The following is an 18,530-nucleotide window of genomic DNA, read 5'->3' on the forward strand; positions in this document are numbered from 1 at the left end:
CATCTCTGGTCTGTCTCCATCTCTGTCTCTGTCTCCATCTCTGCTCTGTCTCTGTCTCTGTCTGTGTATCTGTCTCCATCTCTGGTCTGTCTCCATCTCTGGTCTGTCTCTGTCTCTGTCTCTGGCCATGTTAGAACAGTCCCGTGACTCCTGTCGTGTCTAAAGACAAACAAACAAAAACCGGCTGTCAGAGAATGAGTGCACAACTGATAAATTGTCGCTTATAGATCTGTCAGTCTGCCGGCAGTAACGTTGAAGGTGTCTGGCTAGTATTACTGAGCCAGCTAGAAAGATGAAGTAAGAAGCTAACATTAAACAAAGCCTACCTCATCAGGAGCAAAAAAATAGGCTACTAAGTTTTCATAGTAACTTTACTCTACAGAGAGCAGGCTACTGAGACAGACAGTGATGTTGCACTCAGTGATGAGGCTGAGGCAGACTACAATGCATTCAGGAGAAAGAAGAAGAGGAGGCAGACGGAGAGTAAGCAGACAGAGAGGTTAGTACAGTGGTTCCCAAACTTGGGGTCAGGAGCCCCGTGAGAAAATCTGTACTAGCCCTTATCGAACAAGCAAAAAATAAATATGAACGTCTCCACATGGCCTTTCTTCCATATCGTCCAACATTAAAATGTAACCAACACAACTCTAAAAACGTCAGACATTTTCAGTTTGTCGCTGATGCTACGTGTCAGTGTGAATCATTTCTCATATCTCCCCCCTTTCAGAGGTATCACATTACAACTGTATAGCTAATGGGCTAGGTGTTTGCAGATGGCCTGAGGTGAATGAAGCAGCCGATGGGTTAATGATGTGTTGTTCTCCAAATAGCATTTCAAGGTAATGAGCTTCACCCTTCCAGAACCATACTTAAACTCAAAACCCCAGTTACAGCCTTGGGTGGGACGACCAGAGGGTGGAGTGGAGAGATCCCTTCCTCTCTCATCTTCTCTGCTGAGAGTGGAGAGGAGAGGGTGGGACGACCAGAGGGTGGAGTGGAGAGATCCCTTCCTCTCTCATCTTCTCTGCTGAGAGTGGAGAGGAGAGGGTGGGACGACCAGAGGGTGGAGTGGAGAGATCCCTTCCTCTCTCATCTTCTCTGCTAAGAGTGGAGAGGAGAGGGTGGGACGACCAGAGGGTGGAGTGGAGAGATCTCTTCCTCTCTCATCTTCTCTGCTGAGAGTGGAGCGGAGAGGGTGGGATGACCAGAGGGTGGAGCAGAGAGATCATCTGCCCTGTAAGAGCCATTATTCACTGTGAAAATGTACCTCGTCCACTTAGAACCTAAAACAGAGAATGCTGTCATTAAAATTCCAAACATTCCTCAAAAAATATCCCACATGAAAGGACAGGACACTGCTGACAGGACACTGATGACAGGACACTGATGACAGGACACTGCCGATAGGACACTGCCGATAGGACACTGCCGACAGGACACTGCCGACAGGACTATGCCGACAGGACACTGATGACAGGACACTGCCGACAGGACACTGATGACAGGCCACTGATGACAGGCCACTGATGACAGGCCACACTGGCTGCTGGTTTCATGGTTTGGGATGTGCCATCCTTGAGAGGCCACGTGTAATTGACCAATTCAGATTTTACATAATTCTGGTTTTACATAATACCACTGCAGACTTGATTTTCACTGTGGGGAAGATTAATATGATCAAATAAAAAATGGACCAAATGGACAGAAAGTACGGCCAACTGGAGTTCAGATAACGTCTGCTTTTGAGTAGGAGGTTAGTGAGAATTGATTTCTGACATAACAGCACTCTACACTCAGCTTCTCCTGAAGACTCACACAATGAATGATTGCCTTCACACCTGGGTCCCTTAGTCCCTTTCCCTAATGCTAGTGCTAAACCTTGTCTACTCCCTTTCTTCTTCTTTCCTCTTTCTTCTGTGATAGGCAGGTACTCACCGTAGGTGTCAGTAGTTCACAGGGGCGTCTCTCTTTTGTATAAGGCAGCGCTGGTGGGCCCTTCAAACTGCAGCTTGATGGCCTGTTTCAGGTTGAGCTGGGGGTCCGTGGTCGTCATGACCACCATGCAGGGAGGAGATAAGGCACTACTGGACTTTATAGACATCTTCTGGTTCTCCTCCCGTGTCTCTCTCTGGGCCGGGCTCTGGAGCTCGTAAGGGTAGCCCATAGGGAGACAGTTCCTGTTTTTGGGGCCATCTTGTCCAGGCGTCACCCCTAGAGAAGCCATAACAGAGTTCCACCTCCCCCCTTCGTACTGAGACCTCTCCTCCTGGATCAGGCTGGGGGGGTTGTGTTTACTGGGATAGTCGAATCCTATTGGGTAGCCTTTGCAAGGCTGCTCAGAGTCATGTACCGTGGCCGTGACTGTGCAGAGGGTGGGTGGAGGAGGGCTGGCCTTAGGGCATTGGGCCCTGCGGCTGCTGCTGTGCAGGCTGCCATGAGCGGAGTCTGGCGGAGGCAGGGTGGAATGGCCAAATCGGCTGCGGGGGAGGGAGTGCTGCTGGATCTGCTGGGTGAAAGACAGGCTGTCAGCGGGGACGGTCTGCACCGTGGCCAGGGAGTGGGCTGTGGAGGAGGATGTCTGGGAGCTCTGGATGGAGTGGAAATGCTCGGCTGTGGAGCCTGGGGAGCAGGAGGCCGAGGCTGAGGAGGTGGAGACGCTAGCCTCGTTACTCTCTGAGCAGGTTGAGTACAGGCTCTTCACAGTGGATGACTTGGGCGACCGGGTGTTCGATTGGGGCAGAAGGCTTGAGTACGGTTTGGCTCCGTAGCTCTCCAGCATCCTGACAATGGTGAAGTGGCCCCGCTTTCCGGCTACATTGACGGGGCTGCGGCCGTACTTGTCTACGTGGTCTGGGTTGGCCCCTCCCTCCAGTAGCATGGCAACGATGTTGGCGTGGCCCTCCTGAGCCGCGATGCTCAGTGCCGTGGCCCCCTGCTGTCTACAGGCCAGATCCACATTGATCCCCCTGACCTCCAGAAGCAGACGACCAGGCGCCACATGACCCCGCCAGGCTACAGAGTGCAGGGGGGGTCGTCCCTCCCCATCCTGGGCGTTAGGGTCCGCCCCATGGCTCACCAGCAGCCCCACCGCCTCCAGATTGCCCTGCCAGGTGGCCACGTGTAGCGCCGTACGCCCCTCCATGTCCCGGGACTCCAAGGGCACGCCCCCTTTCTCTATGAGGAGGGCAGCCATGTCCAGATGTCCCTCCAGAACCAGGAGGTAGAGCAGCGGACGGCCCTCTGCGTCCCGTACGTCCGTGTCGGTGCCCCGCCTCATCAGTAGCTCCACCACCTCAGCGTGGTCCTCCAGGGCGGCGGCGCTCAGCGCAGAGTGGCCGTCGTATGCCCGGTGGTCAATGGGTGAACGGTGGTCCAGCAGCAGCCTCACCGTGCCACAGTGGCCCTCCTGCGCAGCCAAGATGAGGGGCGTCCGTCCCTCGATGTCCATCTCTCCGACACGAGCCATGCTCCCACTCTCCATCAGGATGGCACATATCCCCCGGTGGCCCTCGCAGGCGGCGGCGTGCAGCGGGGTCCAGCCCAGATCATCTTTATGGTTCTCATCCAGCCCTCGGTCCAGTAGAGCTCTGACCACCTCCACACTGCCCTGTGCTGCTGCCAGGCTCAGAGCTGTACGACCCTCCCCATCGATGCTATCCACCGTAGCGCCCCAGAACAGCACCCTGCCCACCGTCTTAGTATGGCCCATGGCGGCTGCCGCCAACAGTGGGGTGACAGCTGCAGAAGCGGCGGCGGCATGTGGCCCGGCGCTCTCGTCTACGTCTGCCCCAGCCTCTAATAACAGTTCTACCACCTCCTCGTGACCTTCATACGCAGCCAGCAGCAGAGGGGTCATCCCATTCCGGTCCCTGTGCCCTGGGTCAGCCCCTCTCTCCAACAGCAGGCTGGCCACGTCTCCATAACCCTTGACCCCGGCTGCTGTGGGCACACAGAGAGCAGCCACGGACAAGGCAGTACGTCCGTCTCCATCGGCCAGGTCGACCTCCGCACAGTGGTCTAGCAGGATCTCTACTGCCTCCCTGTGTCCCATGTAGGCGGCAGCGATCAGCGGCGTGCGGCCCTCCCGGTCTGCCATGTCCACCTGCGCTCTGTAGTCCAGCAGTGTGAGGAGGATCTCCTCATGACCACCCCAGGCTGCCGCCCTCAGCGCCGACCGGCCCTCCGCATCACACCCGTCCACATCCGCCCCCGCATCTAGCAGCAGGTGCACTGCCTCAGTGTGACCCCCCCAGGCTGCAGACCGTAAGGCTGTCCAGCCCTCGCTGTCCGCGTGTTCCACCATACTCACGGCGGCCTCTGGCTGCTGACCCCTGGCCCAGTCCAGCAGCATTCCCAGCACCTTAACATGGCCCTGCCTGGCAGACAGTGTCAGGGGTGTCTGGCCCTGGTGGTCACTGATCAAAGGGTCAGCCCCTCGGGACAGGAGCAGGATGGCAACGTCGGCTGAGCCTGCGTGAGCCGCGCTGGCCAGCAGGGTGCGTCCGTCTGTGGGGTCGGTCCGGTTCACACTGACCCCGCTGTCCAAGAGCACCCTCATTGAGTCCTGCCTCTCCAGCACCCGCCGGATGATGGTCCCCCCTTGTCCTGCACAGTGTACCCCCGTTCTGGGGCCTCTGTCTGGGGCGCAGGAGGGAGGGAACACCCCACTCTTCATCAGCAGCTGGAGGACTTCCTGCTTGACCAGGACAGGGGGCTGAGAGGCAGGGGAAGAGGGGTATGAGGAGCTAGCCAGAGAGGGCACATCTGCCCACAACAGCCATAGGGCCAGGAGGGCAGGTTTGTCCTTGTGCATGCCTGAGCTGATCAGGTGCGAGCCCATCTGACAGGTGTCCTCTGTGTTAAGGAGTGGGGCGCGCAGGGTGAGAGCCATGGCCAGCATGGTGTGTCCCTCAGACACGCTACACAGATACTTCTGGGTGCAATACTTCACGTCCGTCAGCCACTCTGCAAAACTAGCATGGAACAGAAGCTTGCTGCCTCCCGGCCCGTCGATGAGCAGCGTAGACAGAGCCTTCAGCCTGCTCTGGAAGTCCATGGGGCTGAGGGACATGTCCTGGGTCCAGGTGGCTGTGTAGATCTCCTGGGTGGTGAAGGGCCTAGGGGAGGCCAGGAGGGCGTTGAGGAGGGGCCTAACCTCAAGGAACAGGCACCTGGGGAAGAGTCTCTGGCAGAGCCACAGGTACAGGCCGTTGAGGGTCCCGGGGATGTCTCGGATCTCCCGGAGACCCACCAAGGCCCCCGCCACGCCGTCTAGAACGCGTTCCAGAAACAGGAAGCAGCCGCCACTCTTGATGTGCAGCAGGTTGAGCATGTCGGCTGTCTCGGGGGTCAGCTGACGGCGGAGCGCCCCTTCCTGGTCCAGCCTCCGCAAGATGTACTGCTGCACGTCACGCACTGGCGCCGGCTTCCGCAGGTCATCCAGACACAGCTTACGGAAACCTGGAGGAGAGAGAGAGGAGAGAGAGACAGAAAGAGAGAGAGGAGAGAGAGACAGAAAGAGAGAGAGGAGAGAGAGACAGAAAGAGAGAGAGACTTATTGAAACTCACTTTGATTATTTTTCTGTTTTAGGAAGAGGTATTGGACTTCCCTGCAAAGACAGGTGTATAACGTGTATGGGGTAGCATTGAACTGCTGTCAGGCCAGAGGGATACAGTTGATGTCGGAAGTTGACATACACCTTAGCCAAATACATTTAAACTCAGTTTTTCACAATTGCTGATATTTAATCCTAGTAAAAATGCCCTGCCTTAGGTCAGTTATGATCACCACTTTATTTTAAGAACGTGAAATTTCAGAATAACGGTCGAGAGAATGATTTATTTCAGCTTTTACTTCTTTCATCACATTCCCAGTGTGTCAGAAGTGTATATACACTCAATTAGTAATGGGTAGCATTGCCTTGGGTCAAACGTTTAAGGTAGCCTTCCACAAGCTTCCCACAATACGTTGGGTGAATTTTGGCCCATTCCTCCTGACAGAGCTGGTGTAACTGAGTCAGGATTGCAGTCCTCCTTGCTCGCACACGCTTTTTCAGTTCTGTCCACAAATTTTCTATAGGATTGAGGTCAGGGCTTTGTGATGACCTTGACTTTGTGGTCCTTAAGCCATTTTGCCACAACTTTGGAAGTATGCTTGGGGTCATTGTCCATTTGGAAGACCCATTTGCAACCAAGCTTTAACTTCCTGACTGATATCTTGAGATGTTGCTTCAATATATCCACATAATGTTTCAATATATCCACATACTTTTCCATCCTCAAGATGCCATCTATTTTGTGAAGTGCACCAGTCCCTTCTGCAGCAAAACAACCCCACAACATGATGCTGCTACCCCTGTGCTTCACGGTTGGGATGGTGGTCTTTGGCTTGCAAGACTCCCCCTTTCTCCTCCAAACATAACGATGGTCATTATGGCCAAACAGTTCTATTTTTGTTTCATCAGACCAGAGGACATTTCTCCAAAAAGTACGATCTTTGTCTCCATGTGCAGTTTTATGGCGGTTTGGAGCAGTGGCTTCTTCCTTGCTGAGCGGCCTTTCAGTTTATGTCGATGTAGGACTCGTTTTACTATGGATATAGATACTTTGTACCTGTTTCCTCCAGCATCTTCACAAGGTTCTTTGCTGTTGTTCTGGGATTGATTTGCACTTTTCGCACAAAAGTACGTTCATCTCTAGGAGACAGAACGCGTCTCCTTCCTGAGTGGTATGATGGCTGTGTGGTCCCAAGGTGATTATACCTGCGTACTATTGTTTGTACATATGAACGTGGTACCTTCAGGTGTTTGGAAATTGCTCCCAAGGATGAACCAGACTTGTGGTCTACACTTTTTTTCTGAGGTCTTGGCTGATTTCTTTTGATTTTCCCATGATGTCAAGCAAAGAGGCACTGAGTTTGAAGGTAGGCCTTGAAATACATCCACAGGTACACCTCCAATGAACTCAAATGATGTCAACTAGCCCATCAGAAGCTTCTAAAGCCATGACCTCATTTTCTGGAATTTTCCAAGCTGTTTAGAGGCACAGTCAAATTAGTGTATGTAAACTTCTGACCCACTAGAATTGTGATACAGTGAATTATAAGTGAAATAATCTGTCTGTAAACAATTGTTGGAAAAATTACTTGTGTCATGCACAAAGTAGATGTCCTCACCGACTTGCCAAAACTATAGTTTGTTAACAATACATTTGTGGAGTGGTTGAAAAATGGGTTTTAATGACTACAACCTAAGTGTATGTAAACCTCCGACTTCAAATGTATATATATATGTATATATATAGATATACACTATACAGTGCCTTGCGAAAGTATTCGGCCCCCTTGAACTTTGCGACCTTTTGCCACATTTCAGGCTTCAAACATAAAGATATAAAACTGTATTTTTTTGTGAAGAATCAACAACAAGTGGGACACAATCATGAAGTGGAACGACATTTATTGGATATTTCAAACTTTTTTAACAATTCAAAAACTGAAAAATTGGGCGTGCAAAATTATTCAGCCCCCTTAAGTTAATACTTTGTAGCGCCACCTTTTGCTGCGATTACAGCTGTAAGTCGCTTGGGGTATGTCTCTATCAGTTTTGCACATTGAGAGACTGACATTTTTTCCCATTCCTCCTTGCAAAACAGCTCGAGCTCAGTGAGGTTGGATGGAGAGCATTTGTGAACAGCAGTTTTCAGTTCTTTCCACAGATTCTCGATTGGATTCAGGTCTGGACTTTGACTTGGCCATTCTAACACCTGGATATGTTTATTTTTGAACCATTCCATTGTAGATTTTGCTTTATGTTTTGGATCATTGTCTTGTTGGAAGACAAATCTCCGTCCCAGTCTCAGGTCTTTTGCAGACTCCATCAGGTTTTCTTCCAGAATGGTCCTGTATTTGGCTCCATCCATCTTCCCATCAATTTTAACCATCTTCCCTGTCCCTGCTGAAGAAAAGCAGGCCCAAACCATGATGCTGCCACCACCATGTTTGACAGTGGGGATGGTGTGTTCAGGGTGATGAGCTGTGTTGCTTTTACACCAAACATAACGTTTTGCATTGTTGCCAAAAGTTCAATTTTGGTTTCATCTGACCAGAGCACTTTCTTCCACATGTTTGGTGTGTCTCCCAGGTGGCTTGTGGAAAACTTGTTTGAAATATCCAATAAATGTCGCACTGTATATACATAAGTACGCGGACAGGCTATTTCAGCCACACCTGTTGCTGACAGGTGTATAAAATTGAGCACACAGCCATGCAATCTCCATAGACAAACATTGACAGTAGAATGGCCCGTACTGAAGAGCTCAGTGACTTTCAACTGAGGCCCAGTCATAGGATACCACTTTTCCAACAAGACCGAGTTCCATACTGAAGCACAAGATGTATGTCGGAAGCTTCATGAAATGGGTTATTAAAGCCCATGATTTCAGAATGAGATATTCAACGAGCAGGTGTCCACATATATTTGTTCATGTAGTGTGTATACAATACCAGTCAACAGTTTGGACACACCTACTCATTCAAGGGCTTTCTATATTTTTACTATGTTCTACATTGTAGACTAATAGTAAAGACATCAAAACTATTAAATAACCCAAATGGAATAATGTAGTAACTAAAAAAGATTTTAAACAAATTAAAATATATTTCAGATTTTAGAATCTTCAAAGTAAGCACCCTTTGCCTTGATGCTTTTCCAACCGTCTTGAAGGAGTTCCCACATATGCTGAGCACTTGTTGGCTGCTTTTCCTTCATTCTGCAATACAACTCATCGGAAACCATCTCAATTGGGATTTAGGTTGGGGGATTGTGGAGGCCAGGTCATCTGATGCAGCACTCCATCACTCTCCTTCTTGGTCAAATAGCCCTTACAAAGCCTGGAGGTGTGTTTTGAGCCATTGTCCTGTTGAAAAACAAATGATAGTCCCACTAAATGCAAACCAGATGGGATGGCGTATCGCTGCAGAATGCTGTGGTAGCCATGCTGGTTAAGTGGGCCTTGAATTCTAAAAAATCACCAACAGTGTCACCAGTAAAGCACCCCCACACCATCCCACCTCCTCCTCCATGCTTCACGGTGCAAACCACACATGCGGAGATCATCCGTTCGCCTACTCTGCGTCTCACAGACACGGCAGTTGGAACCATAAATCTCAAATTTGGACTCATCAGACCAAAGGACAGATGCCCACTGGTCTAATGTCCACATGGCATGATGACTCCTTGCTGTCCCCAGTCCTCCTGGCTGTGCTGCTGCTCCAGTTTCAACTGTTCTGCCTGCGGCTATGGAATCCTGACCTGTTCACCAGACATCCCAGAGATACTCTTAATGATCAGCTATGAAAAGCCAACTGACATTTACTCCTGAGGTGCTGACTTGCTGCACCCTCGACATCTACTGTGATTATTATTATTTGACCCTGCTGGTCATCGATGAACATTTGAACATCTTGGCCATGTTCTGTTATAATCTCCACCCGGCACAGCCGGAAGAGAACTGACCACCCCTCATTGCCTGGTTCCTCTCTAGGTTTCTTCCTAGGTTTTGGCCTTTCTAGGGAGATTTTCCTAGCCACCGTGCTTCTACACCTGCATTGCTTGCTGTTTGGGGTTTTAGGCTGGGTTTCTGTACAACACTTTGAGATATCAGCTGATGTACGAAGGGCTATATAAATAAATTTGATTTGATTCGATTTGCTCGTGTTTCTTGGCCCAAGCAAGTCTCTTCGTCTTATTGGTGTCCAATAGTAGCGGTTTCTTTGCAGCAATTCGACCATGAAGGCCTGATTCACGCAGTCTCCTCTGAACAGTTGATGTTGAGAGGTGTCTGTTACTTGAACTCTGTGAAGCATTTATTTGGATTGCAATCTGAGGTGCAGTTAATGAATTTAACAGTGTTGAGCAGGATTGTGTTGGTGTCAGAGGGCTACAGTATTTAACAGTGTTGAGCAGGATTGTGTTGGTGTCAGAGGGCTACAGTATTTAACAGTGTTGAGCAGGATTGTGTTGGTGTCAGAGGGCTACAGTATTTAACAGTGTTGAGCAGGATTGTGTTGGTGTCAGAGGGCTACAGTATTTAACAGTGTTGAGCAGGATTGTGTTGGTGTCAGAGGGCTACAGTATTTAACAGTGTTGAGCAGGATTGTGTTGGAAATAGAGTCTCTCTCTCCTCTCCAGAATGGACGTCTTCAGATGTCACCCACCCTGTGATAATGAGAGTGTGGGGTATCTGTGCTTTGTTAAAATTAATGTAGTGCTGTGTGGGCAGTAAGAACTGGCATTCAGCACGCCTGACAAGGACAGGAATACAATGGCTGGTCCCCTCGCTGCTTTGTTCCTGATCACGCCACAGTTGATTAAAATTTGCATTTTCTAACACTACCCACATTCTAATGACATTCAAATGTATTTTTGTTTTGTTGACCTTTTGTAGAAAAGCATGACTTGAGATATTGTCCATGTTATATGCTTGTAGAAAAGCCTGAATTGAGATATTGTCCATGCTATAGGCTTGTAGAAAACCCTGAATTGAGATATTGTCCATGCTATAGGCTTCTAGAAAAGCATGACTTGAGATATTGTCCATGTTATATGCTTGGGGCAGCAGGTACTCTAGTGGTTAGGGCATTGGGCCAGTAACCGAAAGGCTGCTGGATCGAATCCCCGAGCTGACATGGTACAAATCTGTCATCCTGAGCAAGGCAGTTAACCCACTGTTCACCAGGCGCTAAAGATGTGGATTATTTTTTTATTTTATTTTTTTTAGTAGCTACTATCTTGTCTCATCGCTACAACTCCCGTATGGGCTCGGGAGAGATGAAGGTTGAAAGTCATGCGTCCTCCGATACACAACCCAACCAAGCAGCACTGCTTCTTAACACAGCGCCATCCAACCCGGAAGCCAGCCGCACCAATGTGTCGGAGGAAACACCGTGCACCTGGCAACCTTGGTTAGCGCGCACTGCGCCCGGCCCGCCACAGGAGTCGCTGGTGCGCGATGAGACAAGGCCAAAGCCTCCCTAACCCAGACGACGCTAGGCCAATTGTGCATCGCCCCACAGACCTCCCGGTCACGGCCGGTTCCGACAGAGCCTCGGCGCGAACCCAGGGTCTCTGGTGGCACAGCTGGCACTGCAGTACAGCGCCCTTAACCACTGCGCAGCCCACCGCACCTCTCTGATTCAGAGGGCATTCAGATGTACAACTGAAAAGCCTAGCAGAAAAGCCTGATTTGAGATATTGTCCATGTTGAAAAAACATAGACTCTGTCAGCTGATGAGCCTAAGGGCACTACAGCTGTTCTAATCACGTTTACAGTAAACAACCATGTTAGGCTGTGTATTGGCAAGAATGGTGGCAGACAACTTTGTTTCATGTTTACGAAAGCATAATACTAATTAAACCGGTCTGGGTAGCAGCCTGAGGTGGTGCTTTCAAACACAAGCCAACTCACTCCATATACAGTACCAGTCAAAAGTTTGGACACACCTACTCATTCAAGGGTTTTTCTTCATTTAAAAAATATTTTCTACATTGTAGAATAATAGACATGAAAACTATGGAATAACACATATTGAATCAAGTAGTAACATTGTTAAAAGTTCATCTGTGTAATGTCTTTCCATCTTAATGCATTTGAGTCAATCAGTTGTGTTGTGACAAGGTCGGGGTGGTATACAGAAGATAGCACTATTTGGTAAAAGACCAAGTCCATATTATGGCAAGACCGGCTCAAATGAGCAAAGAGAAACGACCTTCCATCATTACTTTAAGACATAAAGGTCAGTCAATACGGAACATTTCAGGAACTTTGAAAGTTTTTTTTCAAGTGCAGTCGCAAAAAAACATCAAGCGCTATAATGAAACTGGCTCTCATGAGGACCACCACAGGAAAGGAAGACCCATAGTTACCTCAATTGTTCAGAGGAGACTACGTGAATCAGGCCTTAATGATCAAATTGCTGCAAAGAAACCACTATTAAAGGACACCAATAAGAAAAAGGGACTTACTTAGGCCAAGAGATTTTTGGTTCCAACTACCAAGTCTTTGTGAGACGCAGAGTAGGTGAATAGATGATCTCTGCACGTGTAGTTCCCACGGTGAAGCATGGAGGAGATGTGATGCTGTGGGGATGCTTTGCTGGAGACACTGTCTGTGTTTTATTTAAAATTCAAGGCACACTTAGTAGAACTATCATTTGTTTTTCAACAGGACAATGACCCAACACATGTCCATATGTGGAAACTCCTTCAAGACTGTTGGAAAAGCATTCCAGGTGAAGCTGGTTGAGAGAATGCCAAGAGTGTGCAAAGCTGCCAGCAAGGCAAAGGGTGGCTACTTGGGGTTTTATCAAATAAATTTGATTGATATTTGTGTAGAACATACAAAGGAAAACCTGAGACAGCCTGCACATACCTGAGAACATCTTACACACAGCCTTGTTCTGTCTGCGGACAGAGCAGACCAGGAGCAGCCAGCTGGGGAAGAGGTGCTGGTGGCTGGACAGGAGCTCTGAGATAGAGTTGTTCCTCCCTGGAGCCCCAGCACTGGAGGACCCCTCACCGGCCCCATACTCAAACCCCGAGTCCAGGGAGTCCACAACCAGAAACAAGGGCTGCCCTGGGGGAGGGAGGCCCAGCAAAGGCAATAACACTGCCCTGGAGAGAGAGAGAGAGAGAGAGAGAGAGGGAGGGAGGGAGAGAGAGGGAGAGACAGAGGGAGGGAGAGACAGAGAGAGACAGAGACAGAGAGAGAGGGGAATGTAGCTGGTATTTCATCACACGTGGTAAATTAACAGATCAGATTATTCATTTTACCTTTATTTAACTAGGCAAGGCAGTTAAGAACAAATTCTTATTGACAATGGCGGCCTAGGAACAGCATGTTAATTGCCTTGTTCAGGGGCAGAACGACAGATATTTACCATTGTCAGCTCGGGGATTCGATCTAGCAACTTTTCGGTTACACTGGCCCAACGCTCTAACCACTAGGCTACCTGCCACCCAAAATAGCTGTAGTAAATTACTGTACATAATTGCATCGTTCAGTGACTGAACTGTCTGAACACGAATGTCCATGGTTGAAGCTACCGTAATGAAACATGGTGAAAGCTGGTGTCATAAAGGTAGAACAGAACTGTGTTATCAACTGTGTTTTTTCTCTCCTGAGGAAACAGCTTCTACATTCACCAGGGCTATGGGTGTTACATCTGTCCTGCTCAGGCAAGCCTTTCGGCCCCACTCGCCCTGGTTCAACTCCCTAACCCAGTCTCACTCCCTCACCCTGTCTCCCTAGGCCTGGGTAGAGTGATCCAGTGACTCAGGTCTAAAGAAGCCCTGGGATTTCCTGTACCGCCCTGGGCACACACACACACACACACAGTACACACAGTACACACACAGACACACACACACACACAACACACACACACACACACACACACACACACACACACACACACACACAGACAGACAGACAGGTCTGTAGTCTCTGCCAGCCCTCTTATAACCTTCTTATCAAAAGCCCTGTTCTACTAACTATAGCATAGTAACAACAGACACAGTAGATTTACTAACTATAGCATAGTAACAACAGACACAGTAGATTTACTAACTATAGCATAGTAACAACAGACACAGTAGATTTACTAACTATAGCATAGTAACAACAGACACAGTAGATTTACTAACTATAGCATAGTAACAACAGACACAGTAGATTTACTAACTATAGCATAGTAACAACAGACACAGTAGATTTACTAACTATAGCAGAGTAACAACAGACACACCTGGACAGGACACCTCTACAGGGTTCAATAGAGTCCTCTGGAACCGGAGGGTGGCTTCACACCATACCTAGGCCATGTTACATCCATGCAGTGTGTGTGTGTATGTGTACTGTGTGTGTGTGTGTACTGTGTGTGTGTGTGTGTGTGTGTGTGTGTGTGTGTGTGTGTGTGTGTGTGTGTGTGTGTGTGTGTGTGTGTGTGTGTGTGTGTGTGTGTGTGTATACATAATGGGGGCGATGACACGACGGTGCTGTGTGTTGTTTTAGCGCCTCACATCTGGCAGTACAGTACAACACGATGCAGCAGACATCTAACGATGTGACACGTTGAAACGTTTTGGAACCACATGTACTGTATAAAGTGTTTGATTGGTTGAGACGGTGTTGAAAAAAAGAGAAAAAAAAAGAAAAGAAGGTACTAATTCACAGAGAGACCTGAATAACAGCCTTGGTCATTCACAAACATTCAACAACGGAGTAACACTCCTACGCCTCAATGATCTCTCTTAGAAGTATCCAAAGGAAGGTGTCAGCTAATGTAAATGTAAGATATAGTCTAGTGAACACAATTGTAAAAGTCTGCCGTACTTCCCTCCCCTCCCCCTCCCACCCCCACTACTCATGCTGAACAATACACTAGAGCTCAAGTTTTATGTAAAAGCACTTAGTGCCTATTGAGAGAGAGGATGTGAACGCAGTCTCCAGTCTAAACCATTTAGGTCACGAGCTTTATCACACTTATGATATACTAGTGGAGCACACCCTGTGTATGTGAGCGCACGCACGCTGTGTATGTGAGCGCACGCTGTGTGTGTGAGCGCACGCTGTGTGTGCACAGAATCAGGTTAATGACCCTTTAATTGACTCAGGGCTTCCTGCCCCATCCTGTCATCGTGGCACTGGCCCGAAGGCTGACCTTTGAACCCACAGCCCTGCTGTGATTGTACAGTGTAAGCTAAGCGGGTTGTTATATGTTGTTAACAACTCCAATGGCTACAGCTAGCATTTATATGGTGTTAATGACTCTAATGGCTACAGCTAGCATTTATATGGTGTTAATGACTCTAATGGCTACAGCTAGCATTTATATTGTGTTAATGACTCTAATGGCTACAGCTAGCATTTATATTGTGCTAATGATGCTAATGGCTACAGCTAGCATTTATATGGTGTTAATGACTCTAATGGCTACAGCTAGCATTTATATTGTGCTAATGATGCTAATGGCTACAGCTAGCATTTATATGGTGTTAATGACTCTAATGGCTACAGCTAGCATTTATATGGTGTTAATGACTCTAATGGCTACAGCTAGCATTTATATGGCGTTAATGATGCTAATGGCTACAGCTAGCATTTATATTGTGCTAATGATGCTAATGGCTACAGCTAGCATTTATATGGTGTTAACGATGCTAATGGCTACAGCTAGCATTTATATTGTGCTAATGATGCTAATGGCTACAGCTAGCATTTATATGGTGTTAACGACTCTAATGGCTACAGCTAGAATCTGTTCAAATTCAAGTTCATCCTTTGTATATGCTTTCACCGTCACTCCAAGCTCATGTTTCCTCTGACAGTGTTCACATGACAGTGGCTCAACTTCAGACACTTTCTTTCACTCAGGCTCTGAATGCACACAGCTCCCTCCAGGCTATGGGTCAGGGGAATGTGGAATGTAGCCCTATACTTCACACCAGAAACACAGCAAACAGAGAGGGAGAGCGTGAGCGTTCCTCCGCCGTCCACAACCATCCCCAGAGTCAGCACGACAGCAGCAGACAGACAGAGAGGCTCCTCGTAAGAATGGCGACCTCACCAAGCGGTACCAACGACTTTGTCTTTGCGACTCGAGGGAACGCATTTTTCATGTCTTTGTTCTTTTTTTTTCTGAAAGGACGTGTCGTAAATAGCATTGTAGCATTCATTCATACTGGAGGGCCATTGTGAGAGCGTTGAATGGCCTGTATTATTAGGGGAGAAATAAATAAATAAATAAACCAAGGAAGCGAGACAATCACTAGCTTTTTTTCTGTGGTGCTTTTGGCCCTCTTTGTTTGACTGAGCAGCACTAGCAGTGACAGGCTTTTAGAAGTACAGTGTAAATAGAATCTGAATGTCAATGCCATTTTTATTTAACCTTTATTTAAACGAGGCAAGTCAGTTAAAGAACAAACTCTTATTTAAAATGACGCATACCAAAAGGCAAAAGGTCTCCTGTGGGGATGGGGGTTAAAATTATTAAAAAATTAAAAAATTAAATTATTAAAAAAAATTATAATACAAATAAATACAAATATATAGGACAAAACACACATCACGACAAGAGAGACCTATAAGATGACAACATAGCAAGGCAGCAACACATGACAACATGACAACACAGCATGGTAGCAACACAACATGGCAGCAGCACAACATGGTAGGAGCACAAAACATGGTACAAAAATGATTGGGCACAGCGAACAGCACAAAGGGCAAGAAGGTAGAGACAACAATACATCATGCAAAGCAGCGACAACTGTCAGTAAGAGTGTCCATGATTGAGTCTTTGAATGAAGAGATTGAGATAAAACTGCCCAGTTTGAGTGTTTGTTGCAGCTCGTTCCGGTCGCTAGCTGCAGCGAACTGAAAAGACGAGTGACCCAGGGATGTGTATACTTTGGGGACCTTTAACAGAATGTGACTGGCAGAACGGGTGTTGTGTAGGTGGAGGATGAGGGCTGCAGTAGATATCTCAGATAGGGGGGGAGTGAGGTCTAAGAGGGTTTAATAAATAAGCATCAACCAGTGGGTCTTGCGACGGGTATACAGAGATGACCAGTTTACAGAGGAGTATAGAGTGCAGTGATATGTCCTATTAGGAGCAATGGTGGCAAATCTGATGGCCCGAATGGTAAACTCCCTGTTATCTGTAGGAAGTAGTCAAGGACAGTTAACTAGGAGAAGCTTGATGGTTGTGTAATTTATTTCACTTTCCAAATACATTATGCTAATACGACTATTCATATGCTACTGTGAAAGTGTGACTATTATGTCAAATCAAACAATGGGTAAACAATGGGTTTCCCCAGACGCACTTATCCCTCTATCAATCTGAGTGACTCAATGTTTGAGTCTGACAACCCTTGAAATGTCTCTATAGAAATGTCACATCCGCTTCTGCAGACAAGGTATTGAATTCACATCAGAGCAGAGCGATTCACAAAGCCGTCTAGATAAGTTGATTAGTAATGCCAGAGAGTAATAGACGGGGTATAGGGTGCAGACCTTTTGAAGGTGTCATCCGGGTCCCTCTGGCAGTGTAGGGGCTCCAAGGTGGTAGCCACCAAGGGGGTGTCCAGTGTGTCCCTGTACCCCAGGGGGAGGAGGGGACTGACCCTCAGCTGATCCACCAGGCCAAGGACAAACCTCCACACCGCCACGGTCCTCCCGTCCTCCCGCTGGCAGAAGTGAAACCCCAAACAGCGTGGTGCCAACCCAAGCCCTGCGTCCGATGTGGGCCATACTGCCTCTGTGCATAGGGCTGTCTTCCCTGCCCCGGGCCCCCCAGTCACCAGGACCCCCGGGGGCCGGCCGGGAGTGGACCTGGCCTTCAGACAGCGCCCAAGCTTTTCCAGGGCCCATTCCCGGCAGTAGAAGCGGCGGCCCCGAAGTAGGCTGGTGCTATGGCTGCTGCCACTCATCGGGCCCCTGGGAACCAACCAGGAGTCACTCCACCACGGATCCAACGTCCCATACTCCCCTCTCCAGTTCCTCTTGTACTTTTGCTTTGGATATGAATGGACAATTGTAGACTATTATATGGATAATAGCTTTGGTAGTGTCAGGATAATTTCCTTGAGTGTCCTGAAAGTTCTGCATCAGATGTTATGTTCTGGTGGATCCTCCAGGTACCAGCCTTGTCCCTTAATCCTTCTCCTGTGGCCAACTAAATCAGTCCTCTGGACACTCAGGTGCGTGGAGTGAGATCCTTTAGTCTCTGCACAGGTTCCTCCAGTCAATCAGTGTGTCTCTGCCATCTCAACCCGGGGTCCTCAGGTCAATCAGTGTGTCTCTGCCAAATCAACCCGGGGTCAACCCGGGGTCCTCAGGTCAATCAGTGTGTTTCTACCAAATCAACCCGGGGTCCTCGGGTCAATCAGTGTGTCTCTGCCATCTCAACCGGGGTCCGCAGGTGAGAAATAAAAGGAAAAGGTTAATGAATAGAAAATAGAATAGAGCTGCGGCTGCTACACGGTTCCAGTAGCGACTCGTTCTTTCACACTGCTGCTCCTCTCCTCTGTCTGGGAGAGAGAGAGAGAAAAGAGAGAGACAGAGAGAGTGTCAGACCGTGAGAGATTGCGACGAGGGATCACCCCAGATAAGATATCCTTGTGTTCTCCCTCCCTCCGTGCTGCTGCTGAAAGTCCTGCTTTCTCTCGTTGCGATTCCTACATTTGTCTCAAAGTTTCTTCCCTCTCCGTACAGTTGGCTCAGATGAAATTCCCTCCTCTTTCACACGCCCTCTCCGTCCCTCGCTCCCTCCCTCCCTCCCCCCTCTCTCTCTCTCCCTCCCTCCCTCCCCCCCTCTCTCTCCCTCCCTCTCTCTCCCTTCCCCCCTCCCTCTCTCTTTCTCTCTCTCCCCCTCTCTCTCCCTCCCTCTCTCTCCCTTCCCCCTCCCTCTCTCTTTCTCTCTCTCCCTCCCTCTCTCTCCCTTCCCCCCCCTCTCTCTTTCTCTCCCT

General features: G+C 48.6%; 1 protein-coding gene across 1 annotated transcript; it reads right to left on the reverse strand.

The window, feature by feature from the left end:
- On the reverse strand, positions 1-18,293 carry LOC112235654 (ankyrin repeat domain-containing protein 50). Its single transcript, XM_024404135.2, has 4 exons — positions 17,077-18,293; positions 12,430-12,671; positions 1,936-5,460; positions 1-1,283 (listed from the first exon to the last, which is right to left on the reverse strand). The coding sequence occupies exons 1-3, from the start codon at positions 17,490-17,492 to the stop codon at positions 1,952-1,954; spliced, it is 4,167 nt and encodes a 1,388-aa protein (XP_024259903.1). The 5' UTR covers positions 17,493-18,293; the 3' UTR covers positions 1-1,283; positions 1,936-1,951.
- Between the last annotated feature and the right edge of the window lie 237 nt (positions 18,294-18,530).

The sequence above is a fragment of the Oncorhynchus tshawytscha genome, linkage group LG26 (assembly GCF_018296145.1).
Source record: "Oncorhynchus tshawytscha isolate Ot180627B linkage group LG26, Otsh_v2.0, whole genome shotgun sequence".
NCBI classification, from domain to species: domain Eukaryota; kingdom Metazoa; phylum Chordata; class Actinopteri; order Salmoniformes; family Salmonidae; genus Oncorhynchus; species Oncorhynchus tshawytscha.

Excerpts from the sequence above, each read along its gene's own strand:
- LOC112235654 (XM_024404135.2), bottom strand. The coding sequence starts at position 17,492 with ATGAGTGGCAGCAGCCATAGCACCAGCCTACTTCGGGGCCGCCGCTTC. Across the intron at positions 12,672-17,076 it reads CCGGATGACACCTTCAAAAG|GGCAGTGTTATTGCCTTTGC; the intron begins GTCTGCACCCTA and ends CTCTCTCTCCAG. Across the intron at positions 5,461-12,429 it reads TGTGTGTAAGATGTTCTCAG|GTTTCCGTAAGCTGTGTCTG; the intron begins GTATGTGCAGGC and ends TCTCTCCTCCAG.